The 18,884-nt window shown below is 39.3% G+C and overlaps 2 protein-coding genes across 5 annotated transcripts in view; both read left to right on the top strand.

Annotated features, from left to right (window-relative positions):
• Nucleotides 1-1,531: 1,531 nt before the first annotated feature.
• The window catches only part of LOC134480843 (large ribosomal subunit protein eL21-like), a 1,068,210-nt gene continuing 1,050,857 nt past the window's right edge, over nt 1,532-18,884 (top strand). Inside the window, exon 1 of the mRNA XM_063270133.1 lies at nt 1,532-2,184. The gene's annotated coding sequence lies outside the window, so the exon portion shown is untranslated. The remainder of the gene's footprint in view (nt 2,185-18,884) is intronic.
• Nucleotides 3,296-18,884, top strand: part of Med13 (mediator complex subunit 13) — a 90,261-nt gene continuing 74,672 nt past the window's right edge. For 2 of the 4 annotated variants that reach the window (XR_005489839.2, XR_005489840.2), the window contains exons 1-3: nt 3,296-4,145; nt 6,067-6,301; nt 14,696-14,864. Coding sequence is in view for 2 of the 4 variants with exons in the window: in NM_001415085.1 (NP_001402014.1) it covers nt 4,080-4,145; nt 6,067-6,301; nt 14,696-14,864 (470 nt within the window). In the remaining 2 variants the exon portion in view is untranslated. Of the gene's footprint in view, nt 4,146-4,269; nt 5,154-6,066; nt 6,302-14,695; nt 14,865-18,884 lie in introns of those variants that run through there. The other 2 variants (NM_001415085.1, XM_039086047.2) reach the window with 2 other exon arrangements.

The raw sequence follows: 18,884 nt of genomic DNA, 5'->3' as shown, positions 1-18,884 counted from the left end.
TAAAGTTTCTATTTTTGTTTCTCCTTAACTCATACAAAATGTCATCTTAACACAATGTAGGTGGTTCCCAAGATGCTCTCTGAGAGTGATGCTGGTCCCATTTTCTCCCTGCTCCCCACATTTCCATTCCTCTCTCTGCTGGTATCTTAGTCCTCCACTGCTTCTCTTCATTCCCTTTCTCAGTCTCTTCTGCTGTCACCTCTGCCCCCCTTCCCCTTGGTCTGAGTTCTTCCTTCTTGGGAAGTCTTTTTTGTTGTCAGATTCTCCTCTCTTTTGGGGAAGATTGACATTGAAATGAAAGTTCAATCAAATGCTACTTCCTACCTGGTGGATTTCAGGCAGATTCTACCTGCCACTGAATTCCTAAGGTATATTAGGGTATGTGTATATGAGTGTCTGAGAGAGGGAAAAGGAGGAAGGGGGAAGGGGCAGGGGCACGGGAAGGGGAAGAGGAGGGGGAGGGAAAAACTGAGGAGGATAGATATACTTTAGAAAAGAAGTGGGAGAGGACATTTCAAGCTGGGGAAAGCAACAGAACAGAGACATGAGGATTCTCTCAGAGAAGGAGGGATGAGTGAAGGAGCTTTTGCCCCACTGAGTCTTGGGATCCCTGACTCCTGGTGCTGGCACTCAGTTATAAAGGATGCCGACCTTAGTTGATTTGAGCTCCTGGATTGAATTAGTCCTGGTTGTATAATTGACTTTGATATGTGGCCTTTGGATCTGAATTGGGCTTAATAAGATTTAACTGCTTCAAAGAGCTTTATAAGAATTCATTCTATCCTTCAAATCTGATTTCAAATGCTGCCTACTTGACGACGCCCTCTCAACTTGGATACTCCTCCTCCAGTGCTCCTAGTGTGTCACCGTTGATGCCAGTCTTATTCAGGTCACTGCCTTTTATCTTATTCTGTAGGAATTGCTTCTCCAGAAATCCCGAGGAACAGGCAGATAGTCAAAAAATTATTTTTCTTTTCAGTCTTGCAACTACCCGAGGCTGGTCTTGAACTCTCAGTCTTCCTGTCTTAGCCTCCCAAGTACGAGACTGCAGATATGTGCTGCCACTTAGTCATGATTTAAAAAAAAATCATTTTAATAGTTAACATTAACATTAATGAAATTAAGGAAACGCTGGGACAAGCACTTATGATCAACATTATTTCATCAAGCATTTTAGGAGAAAACTACTTTATTATCCTTGATTTATGATAAACTAATTTGATTTAGGGTCAGATTTGATCTAAGGTCAACTGGCAAGCGGCAGAACTTTTTCTGCAAGTTTTTGGCTTCGGGATCTTAATCAGTATAGATGGACAATTATGTGGATGAAGAATGCTTTTCATTTTATGGCCAAAAAAGTAGTCTAGAAGAGTCTACTATTTTACAGAGATAATTATGACTTAAAGTTATGATAGCTCCTAACTGTTCTCCCCCCCCCCCCCCACCGCGGGCCAGAATGGCTTCCAACTTAGAGATCCCCTTGCCTCTGCCTCTCCAGAGCTGGGATTAAAAGCTTGTGTCTTGCTCTTTCTCTTCTGGTCCCAGGCGCTGCGGGAGCCTCGGCTTACCGTGCAGACATGGCCAAGTCCAAGAACCACATCACACACAACCAGTCCCGCAAATGGCACAGAAGTGGCATCAAGAAACCCTGGTCACAAAGATACTCGAATCTCTTAAGGGGGTCAATCCCAAGTTTCTGAGGAACATGTGCTTAAGAAGCACAACAAGAAAGGCCTGAAGAAGATGCAGGCCAACAATGCCAAGGCAGTGAGTGCACGAGCAGAGGCCATCAAGGCCCTCGTGAAGCCTCAGGCGGTCAAGCCCAAGGTGCCAAAGGTCTCCAGTCGAAAACTCTGCCATCTGGCTTTCAGTGCTCACCCCAAGCTTGGGAAGAAGATTCGAAGCTACATGGCCAAGGGTTGTAGGCTCTGCCAACCAAAGCCCAAGGTTCAACCCAAGGCAGAGACCAAAGCTCCAGCTAAGGCCCAGGCTGCAGCTCCAGCCCAGGCTCCCAAGGGTGCCCAGGCCCCTGTGAAGGCCCCATAGAAAAGGCTTCTGCCAGTGTGAAGACAGATGGACTGCTGTGACACACCCACCTATACACCATTGCAGATGACCAGTGTCCTATGCTGTTTTTACAAATAAACTTGAGACAAGATCTGTTAAAAAAAAAAAAAAAAGCTTGTGTCTTCACGCAGGTTATCATTAGCTCTTAACCTTTCCTCATCCCTCCCTCTTCTCCTCTTAGAGTCCTTTTAAAGTTCTCATGGGAAAATGTTTTGAACTCTTCACTAAAGAGTAATCCAGGGGTTGGGGATTTAGCTCAGTGGTAGAGCACTTGCCTAGCAAGCGCAAGGCCCTGGGTTCAGTCCCCAGCTCCGAAAAAAAAAAAAAAAAAGAAAAAGAAAAAAAAAAAGAAAAAAAAAAGAAAAAAAAAAGAGTAATCCAGTCCAGAATAATTGTTTGGGGGAGGGATTTAACATCATGCATGGTTTTTCTTATTTATTTGTAAGTTTTCAAATATCAAGTACCAACTGTGTGCTAGAACATTTTAAGACACTGAACAACTGTATAGACAGAGTACCAACTCTCATGATTCTTACTCTCAGAGTTCACTTGCTTCTCAAAATAACCATAGAAAGTAAGGATGGCAGTATAGTAATGTATGCCTTACATGGCTTAGCTGCTCCAGGCACTAGAGCTCAGGTTGTATTAATGTGTCACATAACAAATATAACGTTTGTTTCCCTCATTTTACAGATGAGGAAACTGAGTCACAAAGAGGTAAAAGACTGGCTTCGAATCCTGAACAGCAGGACTTTATTCCTAGCTTATTAACCACAAGGCCAGATCATTTCGTTTTTACCTTTTTATTATAACTTAAAAAGAGAGGGTGAGGTTGATGTCTATCCAGCTCTGATTTCTCTAGTCCTAGAGTTTCTCGATGTACCCAGAGGCCTTATGGAATAAATGAGAGTGCATTGGAATTTCTTTCTTTTTCTTTTCTTTCCTTTCTTTCTTTTGCCAACTTTCTCTTCCAAAGAATTCGAACTGATTTCCAAGTAATTCTGGGTTTTGAAGTGAACCTTCCTGTGCTGCACATTCCCCAGCCAGCAGAAAGCTAGGGCCAAGGCTTGGGTCATCTTAACCGGGGCATCCAGCAGATGGCGCCATCTCAGTAGCCACCAGCTGGCCGCCGGGTCCCCGGGGCTCCGAAAGCTTCCCTGCCCTCCCTCACCGCCTTCTCTCTCCCCCCCTCCCTACGGAGCCCGGCCCACGTGACCTCACGGCGGCCAATGGGCGAGCAGAGAGGGCGAGCTGGTCCCTGTGGCCGCCATTAAAGCGAAGGGAAAACCCGTGAATTCGGATTAAAGGGGGAAAAACACCGCCCGCTGGGCCCACAAAATGGGGGAGACTACGGCGTCCAGGCGGTGAGGCGGCAGGAGAGCAGACGTTAGGCAGGCTTGGCCCAGGGACAACACGAGGACAGAGCCGGAGAATGGACTGAGCCCGCAGACACCGCCACCACCTCCGCCGCTGAGGAGACTCTGGGCTTAAGGACATCGCCGCTGCCGGGCCGGGGGCCCGGGCTGCTCTGCCGGTCCTCGCCCTTCCCGCCCCTCCGCGGGCGTCCCCGGGCCGCGGAGAACCCTCCCGGGCGTCAGGGCTCGGCCTGCTCCCACTCCGGCTCTGACTATTTATCGTGTCCCTGATTGTTATTTTTTTTTGTTTTTCGTTTTTTCTTTTTTAAATCTTTTTTTTTTTTTCTGGTGGAAGGGACAGACATCCCTTCCCCTCCTCTCCAGAGAGGGACGCGCGTCCGCGGGCTCCGCAGTCCCGGCGGCCGGCCGAGCGCGGCGCGGCCCTCCCGCCTGCGGCCTCGGCCCCGGGCGGCTGGGTGCCTCCGGGCGGCGGGGGCCGCGGCGGCGCCGGGGGGCGGCGGGGAGGGCGGGCGGCCCGGCGGCCTCCTCCCCACCGCCCCCCGCCCTCCCCGGTGTCTGTGTTTCTCTCTCTGGTCGGAGGCGGCGGTAATGGCGGATGGTGGGTTGTGGCGCCGGCGGCGGCTGCTGTGAGGGACGATGAGTTCCTCCTTCGTGTCGAACGGGGCCAGCCTGGAAGATTGTCACTGTAACCTCTTCTGCCTGGTGAGTGCGGGGGCCGCGGGCGATGGGGGAGGGGGCCGCGCCGTGCGCCCTTGGGCCGTGGGGGAGGGGGTCCGGGTCGCATCCAGATGCCGGTGTCCCCGGGCTAGGCCCCGCCGCCGGAGTCGGCCTTCTCCGAGGCTCTGCGGCCGCCCCCGGGAGACAGCGTCCGCTCACCCACCGGCCAGGGCTCTGCTAGGAAGAGTCTTGCCTTTTTTTTTTTTTTTTTCTTTAAAGTCTTTCCCCTCCTCCTGTCTTGTTTTGGAGTCTTTTTCTCCATCGTAGTCTTGTCCTTAACTTGGGTTCTTATCTGGCCGGATAGTAATATTTTCTTATGTGCTTCTTGCTTGCCCCCCCTCCACCCCCCGCCCCTTGTATGGAACAGCGTATCCCTTTTCCACACTTTCCAGGATTGCCCCTGCCTGCTTCACTGCCTTTACGCCCTTCCCTTGTAAGTGGGCTTCTCTTAAACAGGACCCCCCAAAACTTATGTATTAAAACCCTCTTCGTTTTATAAGTTAAACTAACACAGGGGTAGTTTCCTTATGGGTGACTTCAGATCTTTGTGTAAAAACAGTGTTTGCCAGTTCATATGTTTTCTTTTTAAACTTTGAAAACATTTTGCCATTTTGACAATTTCTAGCCATCTTGCTTTTATTAGAACATTATGTTTTTGTGAGAGTGGAGGGGCTAGTGGAGGAGGTACTGTGGTTTCGCACTAAACGTTCTATATTTGTCAGTTTTGCTTACGTTTTAAGAATGTTTTGAGCTGGCTGTTCCTTTTATTGAACTGAAAAGTGTGGGGAAGCTGGAATTAGGGATGTTCTAGTATGTATATGTAGGTCGGCCCAAATCGGATAACACCCAATAGTTAAGACTTTTTGTCAAAAGTACCAACTGTTGCAAATATCTAGTCCTGAATTAAACGATATCCGAGCTTCGTGAATGACTTTAAGTTGGAGTGACTTTTTCATTTTTCTTGTGCTGTGGGAAATATTAAGTCTATCATAGGTAAGTGAATTAAGTGGGTGGAGCATAACTAGTTGGCAAGCGTAAACTGCCAGTCATGTATCAGCAGTTTCATTTTTGGCACCGTATGCTTTCTGTCACCAAGTTAGAGTAAAGAATTATGAATTTCCTTTGTTGAATCTCTTTCACGATATGGTAAATGGGGATCTTTAACGTACTTCTGCCTTACAGATTAGACTGGTTTTCTCGACAGTGTCCATTAATCAGCATCTCATCACATGTAGTAAGATGTACAGCAGGTTTAACGTTTCTGTCTTCCCCAACTGGATCTATTTTTGGCACTTCGGTTTTTTTGAAGATAGATTAGCACAAATCTGACAGCTCCTTGGAAGTAGTTCTTTTCCTGAAGATGTGTGCTCGTGGGGAATTAGCAGGCTTTTTTTTTCTTTTCAGAAAAACATTCAGAGTCTTTTCATTAGAGCCATGACGTCTTACGACGTTGCAATGAGGGCCTTTACTTTTCAGTTCACCAGGGAGCGACTGTGACTGACGGCTAGAGAGGAATGTAGGCTAGAGACGACAGACAGGCTTACCATCATTGTTTCCTTGGTCGGCTTCCGATATGCTGTGTTTATTACAGACTGGCTACTCACGGGCATCTTTGATATTTTATTTAACAGTTTTGTATTCTTTTCCTTCAGTTCTTGTTGGTTGAAACATTAAAATTGGCCATGGTGTTTTGTTTGTTTGTTTGTTTGTTTGTTTTTTTAATTTTGTCAACTTTCAGTTCTTAAGCATGAATTGAAAATAGTGATTTTAATGAATCAAAGACTTTATAGTGAATATATATTTATATATAAATATGTAGTAACATAATATATTATATTTAATAATCGATATTGTTTATTTGAGTGAATATACAATAATATAGATATTATGCTTTCTTTTCCTTCAGGCCGACCTGACAGGAATTAAGTGGAAAAGATATGTATGGCAAGGCCCAACTTCTGCCCCTATTCTGTTTCCGGTGACAGAAGAAGACCCCATTTTGAGCAGTTTTAGTCGATGCCTTAAGGCAGATGTACTCGGTGTTTGGCGGCGAGATCAAAGACCTGGAAGAAGAGAATTGTGGATATTTTGGTGGGGTAAAGATCCCAATTTTGCTGACCTTATTCACCATGACTTATCAGGTGAAAGCAATTTATCCTTTTTCAATGTGCCTTAGCAACGTTGTATACTTTCCCCAATGTGCATATGCTGTGGTGGGCTGTCTTGTCAGTGGGAAGCTATAAGAGCAGTTGCCATGCTCTGTTTAACCATCCTTGTTTTAGTTTCCTCAAGTTAGCCATGTAGATTACAGCCCAGCTCCCTTCTGTAGTTTCTCACAGACAGTTTGTATCTAGGGAAAGCATTTTCATTAACCTGAGAAAAATGGAATCTGGAAGCATGGTGTTTTTCATAGTTATATAATAGTTTTGAAGTCAAGTGTAACTCACCTTTGAGTCTATTTTGCTATGTTCTTTTTGTCTAACCCTGTGGGCGGGTCTAGAAATGTAACTTTGGCATATATTTTCAAAAGTATAGTTTTATTTTAATATTATTTAGGATTATGTGTTAACCCAGGGAGGTATATGCTGTTTTTTGGGGGGTGGATGGGAGTGTCTTTTAGATACTGCTTCATCAAAGAATAAATTACTAAAGACAGTGCCATCTTTATAACTTAAAGGACAAAGGTCAGTCTGAAAGTTTGCACAGAAATAGTTTATTACAAGCACATCAATATTACTTCCTTTTTATTTTCTTGACTTTTAGGGCCAAATGTACTTGAGAAAGCAACTATAGCCCTTGATGAAAATTACTGGTTATGTTTATTTTAAACTCAGTATAAGTGTATTTTTTATTGATATAAAATAAACTTGGAGGAACCAAGTTCTAGTTTGATAGGATTTTTCACAGTTAAATTGAATTTCTTTTTTTAAGGTCTTTAAAGTTTTCTGTGTGAAGAGGGAGAGCAGGTGTGGATATGTGTGTGCCACTGTCGTGTGGGGTCAGAGGACAACCTTCTTAGAGTTCTGTTTCCTCCATCGTGTTGAGACAAGGTTTCTCTGATTGTTTTTGCTGTTCTGAAGCATATCGTAGGCTACCTGGCCCTCTTTGTTTCTGACTGCTTCCTATCTCTGCTCCCCATCTTAGTGTGGGGTGCTGGAGTCACAGATGCAGGACATCTGGTTTTTTTATATGGGTTCTGGAAATGGAACTGAGACTGGCTAGTTTTTACCCTATTCTCCTGATCTTGGGTCATTTGAAAAAAAACCTTTCTTGTACGATAGTTATCTGTGGTTTATGATTTTGAACTATAGAATCTTTTATTTTATATAAAATATAATCCAGAAGTCATGTAGCCTTATATAAATATCTTGTCTACTCATAGGGTTTAGTCTTCTTGATAATGTTGGCACAGCTTCTGAATGCACTTTTGTAGTTGAGACTGAGTCTTGCTGTGTTGCCTTGAATTCAAAGCCCTCCCTGAAGCCCAGTCTCAGAGCTGGCATTACAGGTGTGTGCTGCCCTGCACAGCCTTGAACAAACCTTTCCATGGAGTGCATTCTGTGTAATCAGAGATAACTCTAATACATAGTGTTTAGTTTTACCATAGTGATAGGAATGTTTTGAAGGTTAAAAGTCTATTAAAGGGGGTTGGGGACTTAGCTCAGTGGCAGAGCGCTTGCCTAGCAAGTGCAAGGCCCTGGGTTCGGTCCCCAGCTCCAAAGAAAAGGAAGAAGAAAAAAAAGTCTATTAAAATAGAATATGAACTGTTTATTAACAATGTATGTTGTTAAAACACTTTGTATAGCTATTTTTCTTCTGGATTTTAGGTCATCAGAAGTATGTTCTCAAGCAAAGCTTGGTTAGAGTTTAAAGTCTTCTTCTCCTTTAGCATCATTTTAAAATGACATCACCTCACTCTAATACAGATACTGATCTTGAATATGATAATTTTTGGATATCAGATTTTTACTGCTGCCAGATTCTGCTAAGTGCTATTGAATAACTAAACATTTTTATCAAAGTGGAAGTGACCAAAAGAGTAAATGTAAACACAAACACAGTTGAGTAGCTTGTGACTACTGTTTCAAAGCCAGCCCTGAACTCTTGGTTTATAAAGTCAGTGGTATTTATATAATGTTTTCGCTTCTTTTTTTTTTTTTTTTCTTTTTTTTGGTTCTTTTTTTCGGAGCTGGGGACCGAACCCAGGGCCTTGCGCTTCCTAGGTAAGCGCTCTACCACTGAGCTAAATCCCCAGCCCCGTTTTCGCTTCTTTTTAACCTGTCATTTACTTTAGAAGGTTACTGAAATCAGACTATCTTAAAGAATAATAAGGTCTTTTCAGAGGGAGTATATTTATCTTGCCCTTTTTTTTTTTTTTTTTTGCTCCAGGGACACCGTCTGCCTCCCTTTTGGGGTAATTAGTGTGTCTCTGTGCTCTAGCTAACCCCTTTTTCATTTCTTCCCATCTGTGGCACTCCGTTCCCTTCTTTTAAGCTCCCTTGAGAAGAGAGCAGCTGGACAGTAGGGGTGGCATCAGCTGCATGAGGCATCCTGAGCTCCAAGTGGAGGTGTAGCAGTGAGGAAAGAGGACCAGGAAGGACCCAGGTGGTAACTAAGAGGCTAGTTAATTTGGCTTGAGCCCACTCTTCTCAGGCAGTGTCCCTCTATTTGGTTCAACACCTACTACTTCTTGTTACTGACATGTTTGTGATTATGGTAATATTGTCCTCTTTATTGGGGATAGAAGTATAAGGAAGGCATTCATTTTTTTAAAGATTAGATTTCTCTGTTTTTTGTTTTTTTCACTGATGTGTTCAATAACCAAACCACAGAGTAGCCACTTTATCTACTCTGTCTCATTTACATCTGTTTTTAAGAGTAATTTTCTTTGAGGTAATTTTAGATATACATAAAACTTGGCAGGGTAGTGTGGAGAGTGCCTATGCATCTCTCACTTAACTTTCTTTATTCTTAATAGCTGTATCAGAATGATGGAGTTTTAAAAACTCATAAATCAATATTGTTATGATATTAAAATATTTATTTACTTCACTTGGATTTATTTTACCTAGTTCTGTTGTTTTTAGGATCTGGTCTAGGCTGCCAAATGACATTTACCTGCTCTCTCATTTTTTTGCTTTTCTAGGCATTGACAGTTTCTCGGGGAACCTCCCTGCTTCCTTTTTATGATTTTGACAGTTCTAAGAGTCTAGAGTCTAGTCAGGTTTCGTAGTGCATGTTAAATTTAACCTTTTCTTCTGCCTTATACCATTTAGCACATGTCTGAGTTACCATTAAGTTTAGCTAATGTATAGCCAGAAAACATAAACCGAGTAAATTGTATTCCACACTTTGAATTTTTCCTTATTTTGTATCAGTAGTACTTGATGCTGTCTTGCAAAGTAATTTGAGAAGGCCTGATGATTTTTGGATAAGGATTTGTGCTCATTCGTATTAGCTTAAGTATAGCATTCCAGAAAGACATTTGTTTAAAAAGAAAAATCCCTTGAATTTAAAAGCTAATATACGAGTTTTTATTGTATTTCTAGGATAATGGACAGTTGAATCCATGTTGGTTTATTTTGGTAGAAAAAGAATTAGAGAAGAATTTTCTGGTTACAGGTTTTCGAGTTGTTTAGTAGTTGTGTGATAATGAATGACAGAGATGTGAAGTTGGTGATGGGAAATCTTAGCTCACTGGTTCCTGTCAGGTCTCCAATGGGCATGATTGATTGGCTCCTTTACATGTACTGTTAGTTTGCTGTTTTAAAAAGCAAGATTGTATAATTTCATTTGGTGTGTCTTTGAACATTTCTGTGCCTTTTTATTCTGTATCCTAAGAGTTTGAAATTTTATTGCAGCCATTGTTTTTTTATTCTTAAAAACAAAACAATTCCCTCTCCCAAGATTGTTTTCTTAAAAAAATCATAAGGTAGATTATGATGAGACTGGATTTCTCAAGGAAAAAATATGCTGAATCAAGGCTAAAAATACTTGTTCTTTTTTTGTGGTTTTGGAGGTCTCTATATAGGAGTTTAACAACATATCCAGATACTTTCGTTATAGTAGAGTTTCATAATGCATGCTGCCTAACTGGGTCATTATTCCAGATTTAATTTTGGATGCTTTTATCAGAGGACATTAATTATAGTGGACTTTAACCTTAACGGGCAGCGTTTAGCAGAGTTGATAGACACAAAGGCAGCAAGCTAAGATGTGCTGAAGAGTTACTTCTATCTTTGTTTTAAAATTCTTAAACTGTGTCCCATTTCCTTGGCTAGTCTTAGGGGTGGTGACTGTGTGTGTGCTCTGTAGTATCTTTTTTTGAGCAAGAAAGTGTTAACATTTAGATTGTCATGTCAGATATAACAATCACCTCACTAAGCTGTTTTAAATAAATTTTCAAGTTCTTTTGGCCCTGAGTGAATGATGTGATAGCTTAAGGCAGTTAGTGATATTTGTTGATTTAATGAGTTATGAATGAGAAATAATTATTAAGAAAAACACTGATTTTGACATGTTGATTTTTTTTTCAAGAAATCTGTACTATTTTCTAACATGCTAATTTTTGTGTCATTCCTTATTCATTGGCATATGTTGCATCTTAGTTGTTTAGCAAAATTATAGGGAAAAGATGCCTTTTTAAAAATCGGCTGATCACCATGGAGATATTTAAAGAGGTCATTTTTTTTTAGGAAAATATTGAATATGGTTGTGTCAACTCTTTTGCTTTTGATACTGATTTCTTTTTCTAATCATAATTATTTTGATGACCTATGACACATCCTTTGGCACTCCTATAATCTGTGTTCTTTAGCATTTGAACTTTTGTGTTGCACTCTACAAATAATTTGCAAAATTTTTTGAGTAACACTGATGGTTAAGAGTTTTAATACCAATAGTAATGGAAAAGTACTAAAAACAGAATGGAAACGTGTTTTCTCTGGGGATTAAAGATACAAGAGGAGGAAAACATTTATTTATTTAAGTGCATTAAGCAGACTTTTTCCCATTAGCCTCTGGTTAAGGTCTAAAGTGCCTGTTAAAGCTTCCATGTGTTCTCTCCCCCTTTCTCTCCTTGTTACAGTGCTGGTGTTGATATTCAAGGATCTTTTAATTAAAGAGAAGAGATACATAGTACTTGTCTTAGGTAGATGGTTCTGCCATTCACTGTTTATATCTGTGAGTACAGTATGTAGAAAGTACTTCTTGTTCTTACAACAGCAGGGTATTAGAAACTTGATTCAGTATACACTTTTTGTTTTTAGGTGACACTCTTCCCAAAACAGAACCCAAATTTCTTTAGACTTTTTATTGGGTATTTTATTAGGAGTTAATATTTCATTAGCCATGAAAAATGAAAATGGAATAGTTCTTGGTCACTTCCAATAGTAGTGTAAATAGTTGCACTTACCATGTAGATGGAAGGTGTATTTTAGAGATTTTTTTTTTTTTTGCCTTAGGTGTTCCTGTTTGTACTAATGAGAATTATGAGCTTTTGGAACAAGAAGAGCATTCTGTTCTTCTGAAAGTATTAAGTTCATATTAAATTTCTCTAGATAAAAGTTAAAGCAATGAGACAAGTCCTTGAGAATTAATGCTTCTTTCACAAAAAAATGTATGTGCATACATTGTGTGTGTGTGTGTGTGTGTGTGTGTGTGTGTGTGTGTGTGTGTGTAGGAGGAGAGACATGTGCACTGAATACATGTGGAAGTCAGAAGACAACTTTGTGCAATTATTTCTCTTTCTAGTCTCATACATTCTGAGGATCAAACTCAGGTCATCAGGCTTGGCAGCACACACTTTACCCACTGAACTATCTTGCTGGCCTTGGTTATCCAAACCACATTTGGTATTCTTAGCTTAAATTTAGTTGAAATAGATTTTTTAAAATAAAATCATAGTTTTTAGGACATGTAAAAAATGTATAAACAATTGTAACTTTTGCTTTTCTAAAGATTTTTGTTTTTAAACACAAAGCAATTTGTAATTTGCTAAACAGTCTTTTTGTAAAAATATAAACTACATTTATGTATTTATTTTGTTACTGTGTATGTCTGGCTATACACATACAGTGCACACATGTGGAGTTCAGAGAACATCTGTGGGCATCTGTTCTTGCCTTCTACCAAATGGATCCTGGGACTCAAACCCAGGTCGCTAGGCTTGCTGAGCTATTATTGGTTCAAAACAGTCTTTTAGTGAATTGGAACTTTGTACTTAATACTCCTGTTTTAAACTGTAGTAAACAGTTAAAGAGGTAAATTATTTGTAAATTTTAAACGAATTTATTTGAATTAATCTAAAATAATTAATTTAAATGAATAATAACTTGTAGCTTAGATATGTATAGAAGTAACTGTATCTTATGTCTTCTTAAAACTTGGCAATAGTTAAGCAGTCTATTTTGATAATGGCTACTTCTATAATGCAAATGTTAGAACCATTGTGTTGTTGAGAAGATAGGGAGTTTTGAAGGTAATAAAGGACATTGAACTGGTGGAGAACTGGGAGCAGTTCCTGTCATATTTCTTTTGGAATTATGAACACATGTATTTCTATTGTCATGTAATTTGAGATACAAGTTTTAATGAAGCTATTTGACTTTGAAATCAGAGGTCCTTGCTAAGCTAAAAGATGGATTCTTTTTTCTCTTAGCAGCTCACACATATGCTTGTGATCTAGACCTTAAATAAGTGGAGTCACTGTGCGCCCACTCCTTTTCTCTCAGAATATCTTTATAATAAGATGAGACCCATAAGCATTTTAGTTTTAAGTGAAGTAGATAAGGATCTCTAACATACTGAATGTGAAATTTTCCTACTTAAAATTACTTTATTCTAGCCTGCGAGTATTACCATTTTCCTTTGTTTTTCTATAGAGGAACAATCTTAGTTACTTTGAAAGGCCTGACAGTGATTTAGGAAAGAACACTTGAAAGAACAACATAAAATCAGCATTAACCTTTGTAGTGGCAGTTTCCAGTGCAGTTAAAGTCCACTGTCATTATGGTTTTTAGTTAATGTTTACTCTGATCATTTGTTGTAATACATTCTGAATATAAACCGAATGTCACTTTTAATACATCTCTGTTTTTATTCAAAAGCTCATAGTAAATGTTATTTTTCTAGGTTCAGCATGTAAGTTTGTGAAGTGAGAAATATTTGTCCTTTTGTTTTATTTGAAAATTAAATGAGAGCAAGACGTAGTGGCATAGGTCTGTAACCTCAACACTTGAGAGGCTTGAGAGGCTGAGACAGAAAGATCATGAGTTCAAGGCTAGCCTCACAGAGCAAACTCCTGTCTCAAGAAAAAAAGATGATGGTACATAATTAAAAAATGTTTATGGCTGGGAGTGGTAGCTCATATACATACAATCCCAGTACTAAGTATTGGGATCCTGAGACAAGAGGATTGCTGAGAGTTCAAGGCCAGCCTGGTCTACATAGTTGGCTTCAGGACAACTGGGTTAAAAAGAAAGACAAAGGAAAGGTCATATAAAGATATAGTATAGAAAATTCTTAATTATATTTGGGCTAACAAAATAATATGTAAATTGCTAAAGTGGTATCTATCATTTTTTGTTACCTTTATTGAATGTTTCATTATAGATGAAAGAGTGAATTTTGTTCTCTGAACTGTGTCCAGACTTACCAGTGATTGATTTCTGTCCCCTACCCACTACCCCTGAAACTTAGAGTGACTAATAGATTTGAGGCTATGTAGTTAGTGAAGAGCAATACTTCTTATGACTGATGTCATTTAAAATATGTTTATATTTCCTCCTTTACTGAATACTCATGTGAATCACTGAAATGAGATCTATTTGATAATTAACACATCGTGGCAGCAGCTTCCTTTATACTCGTCACTGAGTTTTGTAGTTGAGTCATAGATTAGAATGCTGATGGTCATGAAATGTTTTGAGTTTAATTATTAACTGGCTCCGCTGTCTGCCCCTCCCCCACCTCAGGTTAAATGATTAGAGGAATTAGGACAAAGTGAGCAGTTTAGAAACAGGCATCATATGGTATGTTTAGTATTTTCTATGTTATACAAGAAAATACCCTTTTTCAAAATACAGAAAACAAGTCTTTATGTTTATGATACCATTGCTATCTTTTATATTGTGGAATATAGTTTTTGGGCAGTTTTGTAGAGCTCTTAGACATTGTCTGTCTTGTAGGATATCTTTGAAACCTGGTACTTTGATGTTTAAAGATGTGTTAAAGAACACCTAGTGGTGCATATTTGTTATCCTCACACTCAGGAGATAGAGGCCAGGTTCCCTGTCAAGGACCAGACCAGCCTTGGCTACATACTAAGTTCCATCCCATCCAGGTCTAAATAGTGAGACTCTAAAACAAACAAACAAACAGCCCCCCCCTTCAGTTGAAGAGATCGAAAGGTTGCAGATCTGTATTCTGAGGTAAAGGAGAGAGCTATGGATACAGACATCGGTCTGCCACATATTGAGTTCTGTCTGAGAAGATGTAGTCTCACTAACTTACTTTGTACTTGATTTTTTCTTTAGAAGAGGAAGATGGAGTATGGGAGAATGGCCTTTCCTATGAATGCCGTACTTTGCTTTTCAAAGCAGTTCACAATCTGTTAGAACGATGTTTAATGAACCGAAACTTTGTACGAATTGGCAAGTGGTTTGTGAAGCCATATGAGAAAGATGAAAAACCTATAAATAAAAGGTAAGCTATCCTATTTTCCTCTTTTGATAGTTGTTTGCTAGTTTTATGAGATGTATATAATAAAGAGTTAATATATTTTACAGACATATTCAGAAGTTAATGTTGGCAAAATACTACAAGTATTTAATTTTTATAATTACTTTCCTCTCCCTTTCTACATTTTGAGAATTTTATTGCAATGGGAATGAGCTACATGTTGTTGTAAAAATATAAAAAATATACATATACTTTTTATTTTTGGTTGTTGTTTGAGCAGTGTCTCTCTGTGTGGACCTGCCTGGCTTGGAACTTGATTTGCAGAATAGACTGACCTTGAACTCCTGATTGATGTCTGATAGGGCTGACTCATTTAATTTTTAAAGATTTATTTTTGTTTTACATGTATGTTTATGCGTTTTACATGAATATCTCCAATGCTTGTGTAGCATGTGAGTGCCTGATGTGTGAGGAGGCCGGAAGAGGGTTTTGGATCTTTTGGAACTAGAGTCACAGATGATTGTGCGCTGCCACATGGGAGGTGGGAGTGGAACCCAGGTTCCCTGTAAGAGCAGCCAGCGTTCTTAACTTCTGAGCCATCTTCAGCCCCTAAATTCTCCAATCTAAAGTTGTTTAAAGTAAATTGGTGTTCTTCTGCATAAGATGTGTTTAATTTTAGGGGATTTAATTTTCTTGAGCTCTGGATTAGATTTATGACACAAAAAAGTAGGAAAGTTGCAGATGGAGGTACATAGATCTTTAGGGCAAGCTTTATTTTTGAGATAAGATCTTACTAAATGGTATAGCCTTAGGTATCCTGGAGCTCACTGTGTATACTAGGCTGATCTCTTACTCACAGAGACTCACCTGCCTTTGCCTCCCAAGTGCTGGGATTAAAGGTGTGTGCCATCACTGCCTGACCAGATTTTATTTTTAATGGGAAAATATGTTTTTAATTTTTTGAGATAGTTATATATTTTTTTCTTTTCCTTTCTCCCTCTATTCCCTCCCTACCCCTTATTCTCTCTTGCTCTCATTTACATTTATGGACTCTTTCTTTAGTTGTTGGTGTGTGTGTGTAAACTCTGGGCATGGTGTGGAGCAGGTCTAAAACCACAGCACTCACTGTGGGAGGTGGTGCTGGGAGGGTCCCTGGCACTTGCTGGCAGCCAGCCCAGCTCTAGGTTCTGTTTCAGGAGGCTAAGATGGAGAGTGGTAGAGTAAGACATTCTCCATGATCTCTTTGCTGCTTCTGTACCACACACGCGCGCGTACACACGCACACTGTCTGCCTCTGTCCATATTGTCTGTCTTGTCTCTCTGTCTCCCTATCCTTTTTGTGGTAATAGGGATCAAATACATGCCAAGCAAGTGCTCTCCCCACTGAGTTGTATTTCTAGCATTTAGTTGTATTTTTATTTTGAGGCTACCTTTCTGAGTTGCCCAAGTTGGCTTCAAACTTGTAATCTTCCTGTGTCAGACTCCAGAGTAGTTGGAATTGTGGCATGCACCACATGGTAAGTCCAGGAAGATATAGGGACGCAGACATAGTTAATTTGTCTAGTAGTTTGCAGGGACTGAAAGACAAGAAGTGGAGTCACCTTATAGTTATTGTGCATTGAGAATAGGTATAAAGAACCCTTAAATCTATGAGTAATTAACCATTCAAACAAGTTAGTCTTTAGATAATTGTATAAAAAAAATCTGATATTTTATCTTAAATAGTTGAGGGGTTGTTCTGCAGTTAGATGGATTTTGTGCTAGTCACTAAGTTTGCTAGTGAGATTATAAGCAAATTGGATGGTGTAAGAACCAGTGACTTTCGGGCTGGAGAGATGGCTCAACAATTAGGAGCATTGACTGTTCTTCCAGAGGTCCTGAGTTCAATTCCTAGCAACTACATGGTGGCTCACAACCATCTGTAATGGGATCTGATGTCCTCTTATGGTGTTTTTGAAGACAGCTACAGTGTGCTCATATACATAAAATAAATAAATAAATCTTAAAAGAACCAGTGACTTTCTATACTTGAGATGCTTGATAGTATATCCAAGTAAGACTCTGGAATAAGAGTATTATTGAGTTTATATTTTGGTAAACATTTTGTCATGTTGAATCTGTTATAACCATTTTGCTGAGTGGACAGTTAAGTTTGTTCATTTGGCAAGAGTTTTTTTTCTTTTGAGCCAGGTCTCATTGTGTTGTCCATTGATTCCTAGTGCACTTGATCTTCCTACCTTACCTTTCTACTAGTTGGTAATATAGGTAGGTCCCTCTGTACTAGCTTAACTTTTTTTTTTTAATTATTACATTTACTTATTAATCCACACCCCGTTTCTCTGTGTGTATATTTATGTTTGTATGTATGTATGTGAATGATGGCCTTCACATGCTACATAGCATGTCTGTGAATATCTTTTGGAAGTTTGTTACCTTCTGTTATGTGGCTCCTGGGAACATAACTTATTGACATGTTTGATGGCAAATATCTTTATCCACTTAGCTAATCTCCCCAGCCTCTTGCTTACCAAGTTTTAAAAACTTGAAGGAAGATGTACAGGACAGAAGGAAATTGATCTTCAACTCTTTTTTGAGGCAACTGATAATGATGTCTTACAGTATATACTGGCATAGGAGATCTTGCTAAGTAGCAGATGATATTATATACAGTATTATAAAATTCGTAGCTCAGACTGGCCTGGAATAACTGTGTAGCCTAGACTAATCTAGAATCTGTGGTGCTCCTCATGCCTCAGTGTTCAGAATGGTGGGTTTACAGGCAGGATTTACCACATCTGGCTAGTATTTGATTTTAATATATACTATAATCTTATCCCATACATTCAGTGGTAGATATGTAACTTTTTATGAAAACAGTATTACTAATTTTATTAGTCTTTGACATCTTTATTTTATATATTATCTTTAGCCTCAATTTTAAAAGGCAACATATTTTACAAAACATACATAGGTGAGCGTGCATATACACACATAGACACGTATAAATCCGGGATAAAATGGATACATGGTAGATATAACAAAAAGGAGATAGGATCAAGACTGGTTTTGTGTGTTTTTCTGTCCTGGGAAAGAACCTGACCCACAAAGATTAAGATGTTCCTGGTTTCTGTTTTGAGGGGAAGGATAGGAATAGAATATTTCAAGCATTTGTGGTAAGTTGTCGTAATTAGAATATTAAAACTGACATGGTGGCACATGTCTGTCTGTAATGCCAGTACTTCAGAGACTGAAGTTGCAAGTTCAAGATCAACCCAGATTACATAGTGAGTCTTATTGAACCACAATTTCCCCTTAACTCTTAAAGAAAGAAAAGGAAAAGAACATTAGGATGAAATATTGAAAAACAAAGCTTTTTCTCCTCTTAAAGATATTTTGTGCCTGTACTGTTCACTGTGATAGTCACTAGCTGCTTGCTGCTATTTAAACCCAATACACTGAAATTAAGATAAAAATTACTTCTTTAGTTTCATAAGCTACATTTTAAATTCTTATTCTATATAATGGCTGTTGTTTTGTATAATAATGGTTCAGAGATGGGGCATCTTATCATTGTAGAAACTTCTTTTTTTTTCTTTTCTTTTTTTTGGAGCTGGGGACCGAACCCAGGGCCTTGCGCTTGCTAGGCAAGCGCTCTACCACTGAGCTAAATCCCCAACCCTAGAAACTTCTTTTGGATGATGTTGCCTTTATAACTAACATAGTTTTTAGTGTTTTATGCAAGCAGTTGATCTAGTGATTTTTTTTTAAAAATCAATAGGCAAAATAATATGCTTTTATGCTTTAAAGTGCAATAATAAAACTATTTACTCCTACATGTGGCTTCTACATTATCTCCTGATCTCTAAAATTAATTAAAAATAAACACTGTGACATATAAATCTCTCATGGAAAGGAATTGGTAGCAGTTAATAGGTTTAGGGTGATCTTTGTTCCTTGGATCTCTTACTACCTCTGAAAAGTTCAAGGTCATAGGTATTGTTATGTGTTGTCATTATTGTTTGAGAGAGTGTCATGCTTATGTAG

This window comes from Rattus norvegicus, chromosome 10 (assembly GCF_036323735.1).
Source record: "Rattus norvegicus strain BN/NHsdMcwi chromosome 10, GRCr8, whole genome shotgun sequence".
NCBI lineage: Eukaryota > Metazoa > Chordata > Mammalia > Rodentia > Muridae > Rattus > Rattus norvegicus.
The sequence above is the reverse complement of the archived record's forward strand: the minus strand, read 5'-3'. Positions and strand labels throughout refer to the sequence as shown.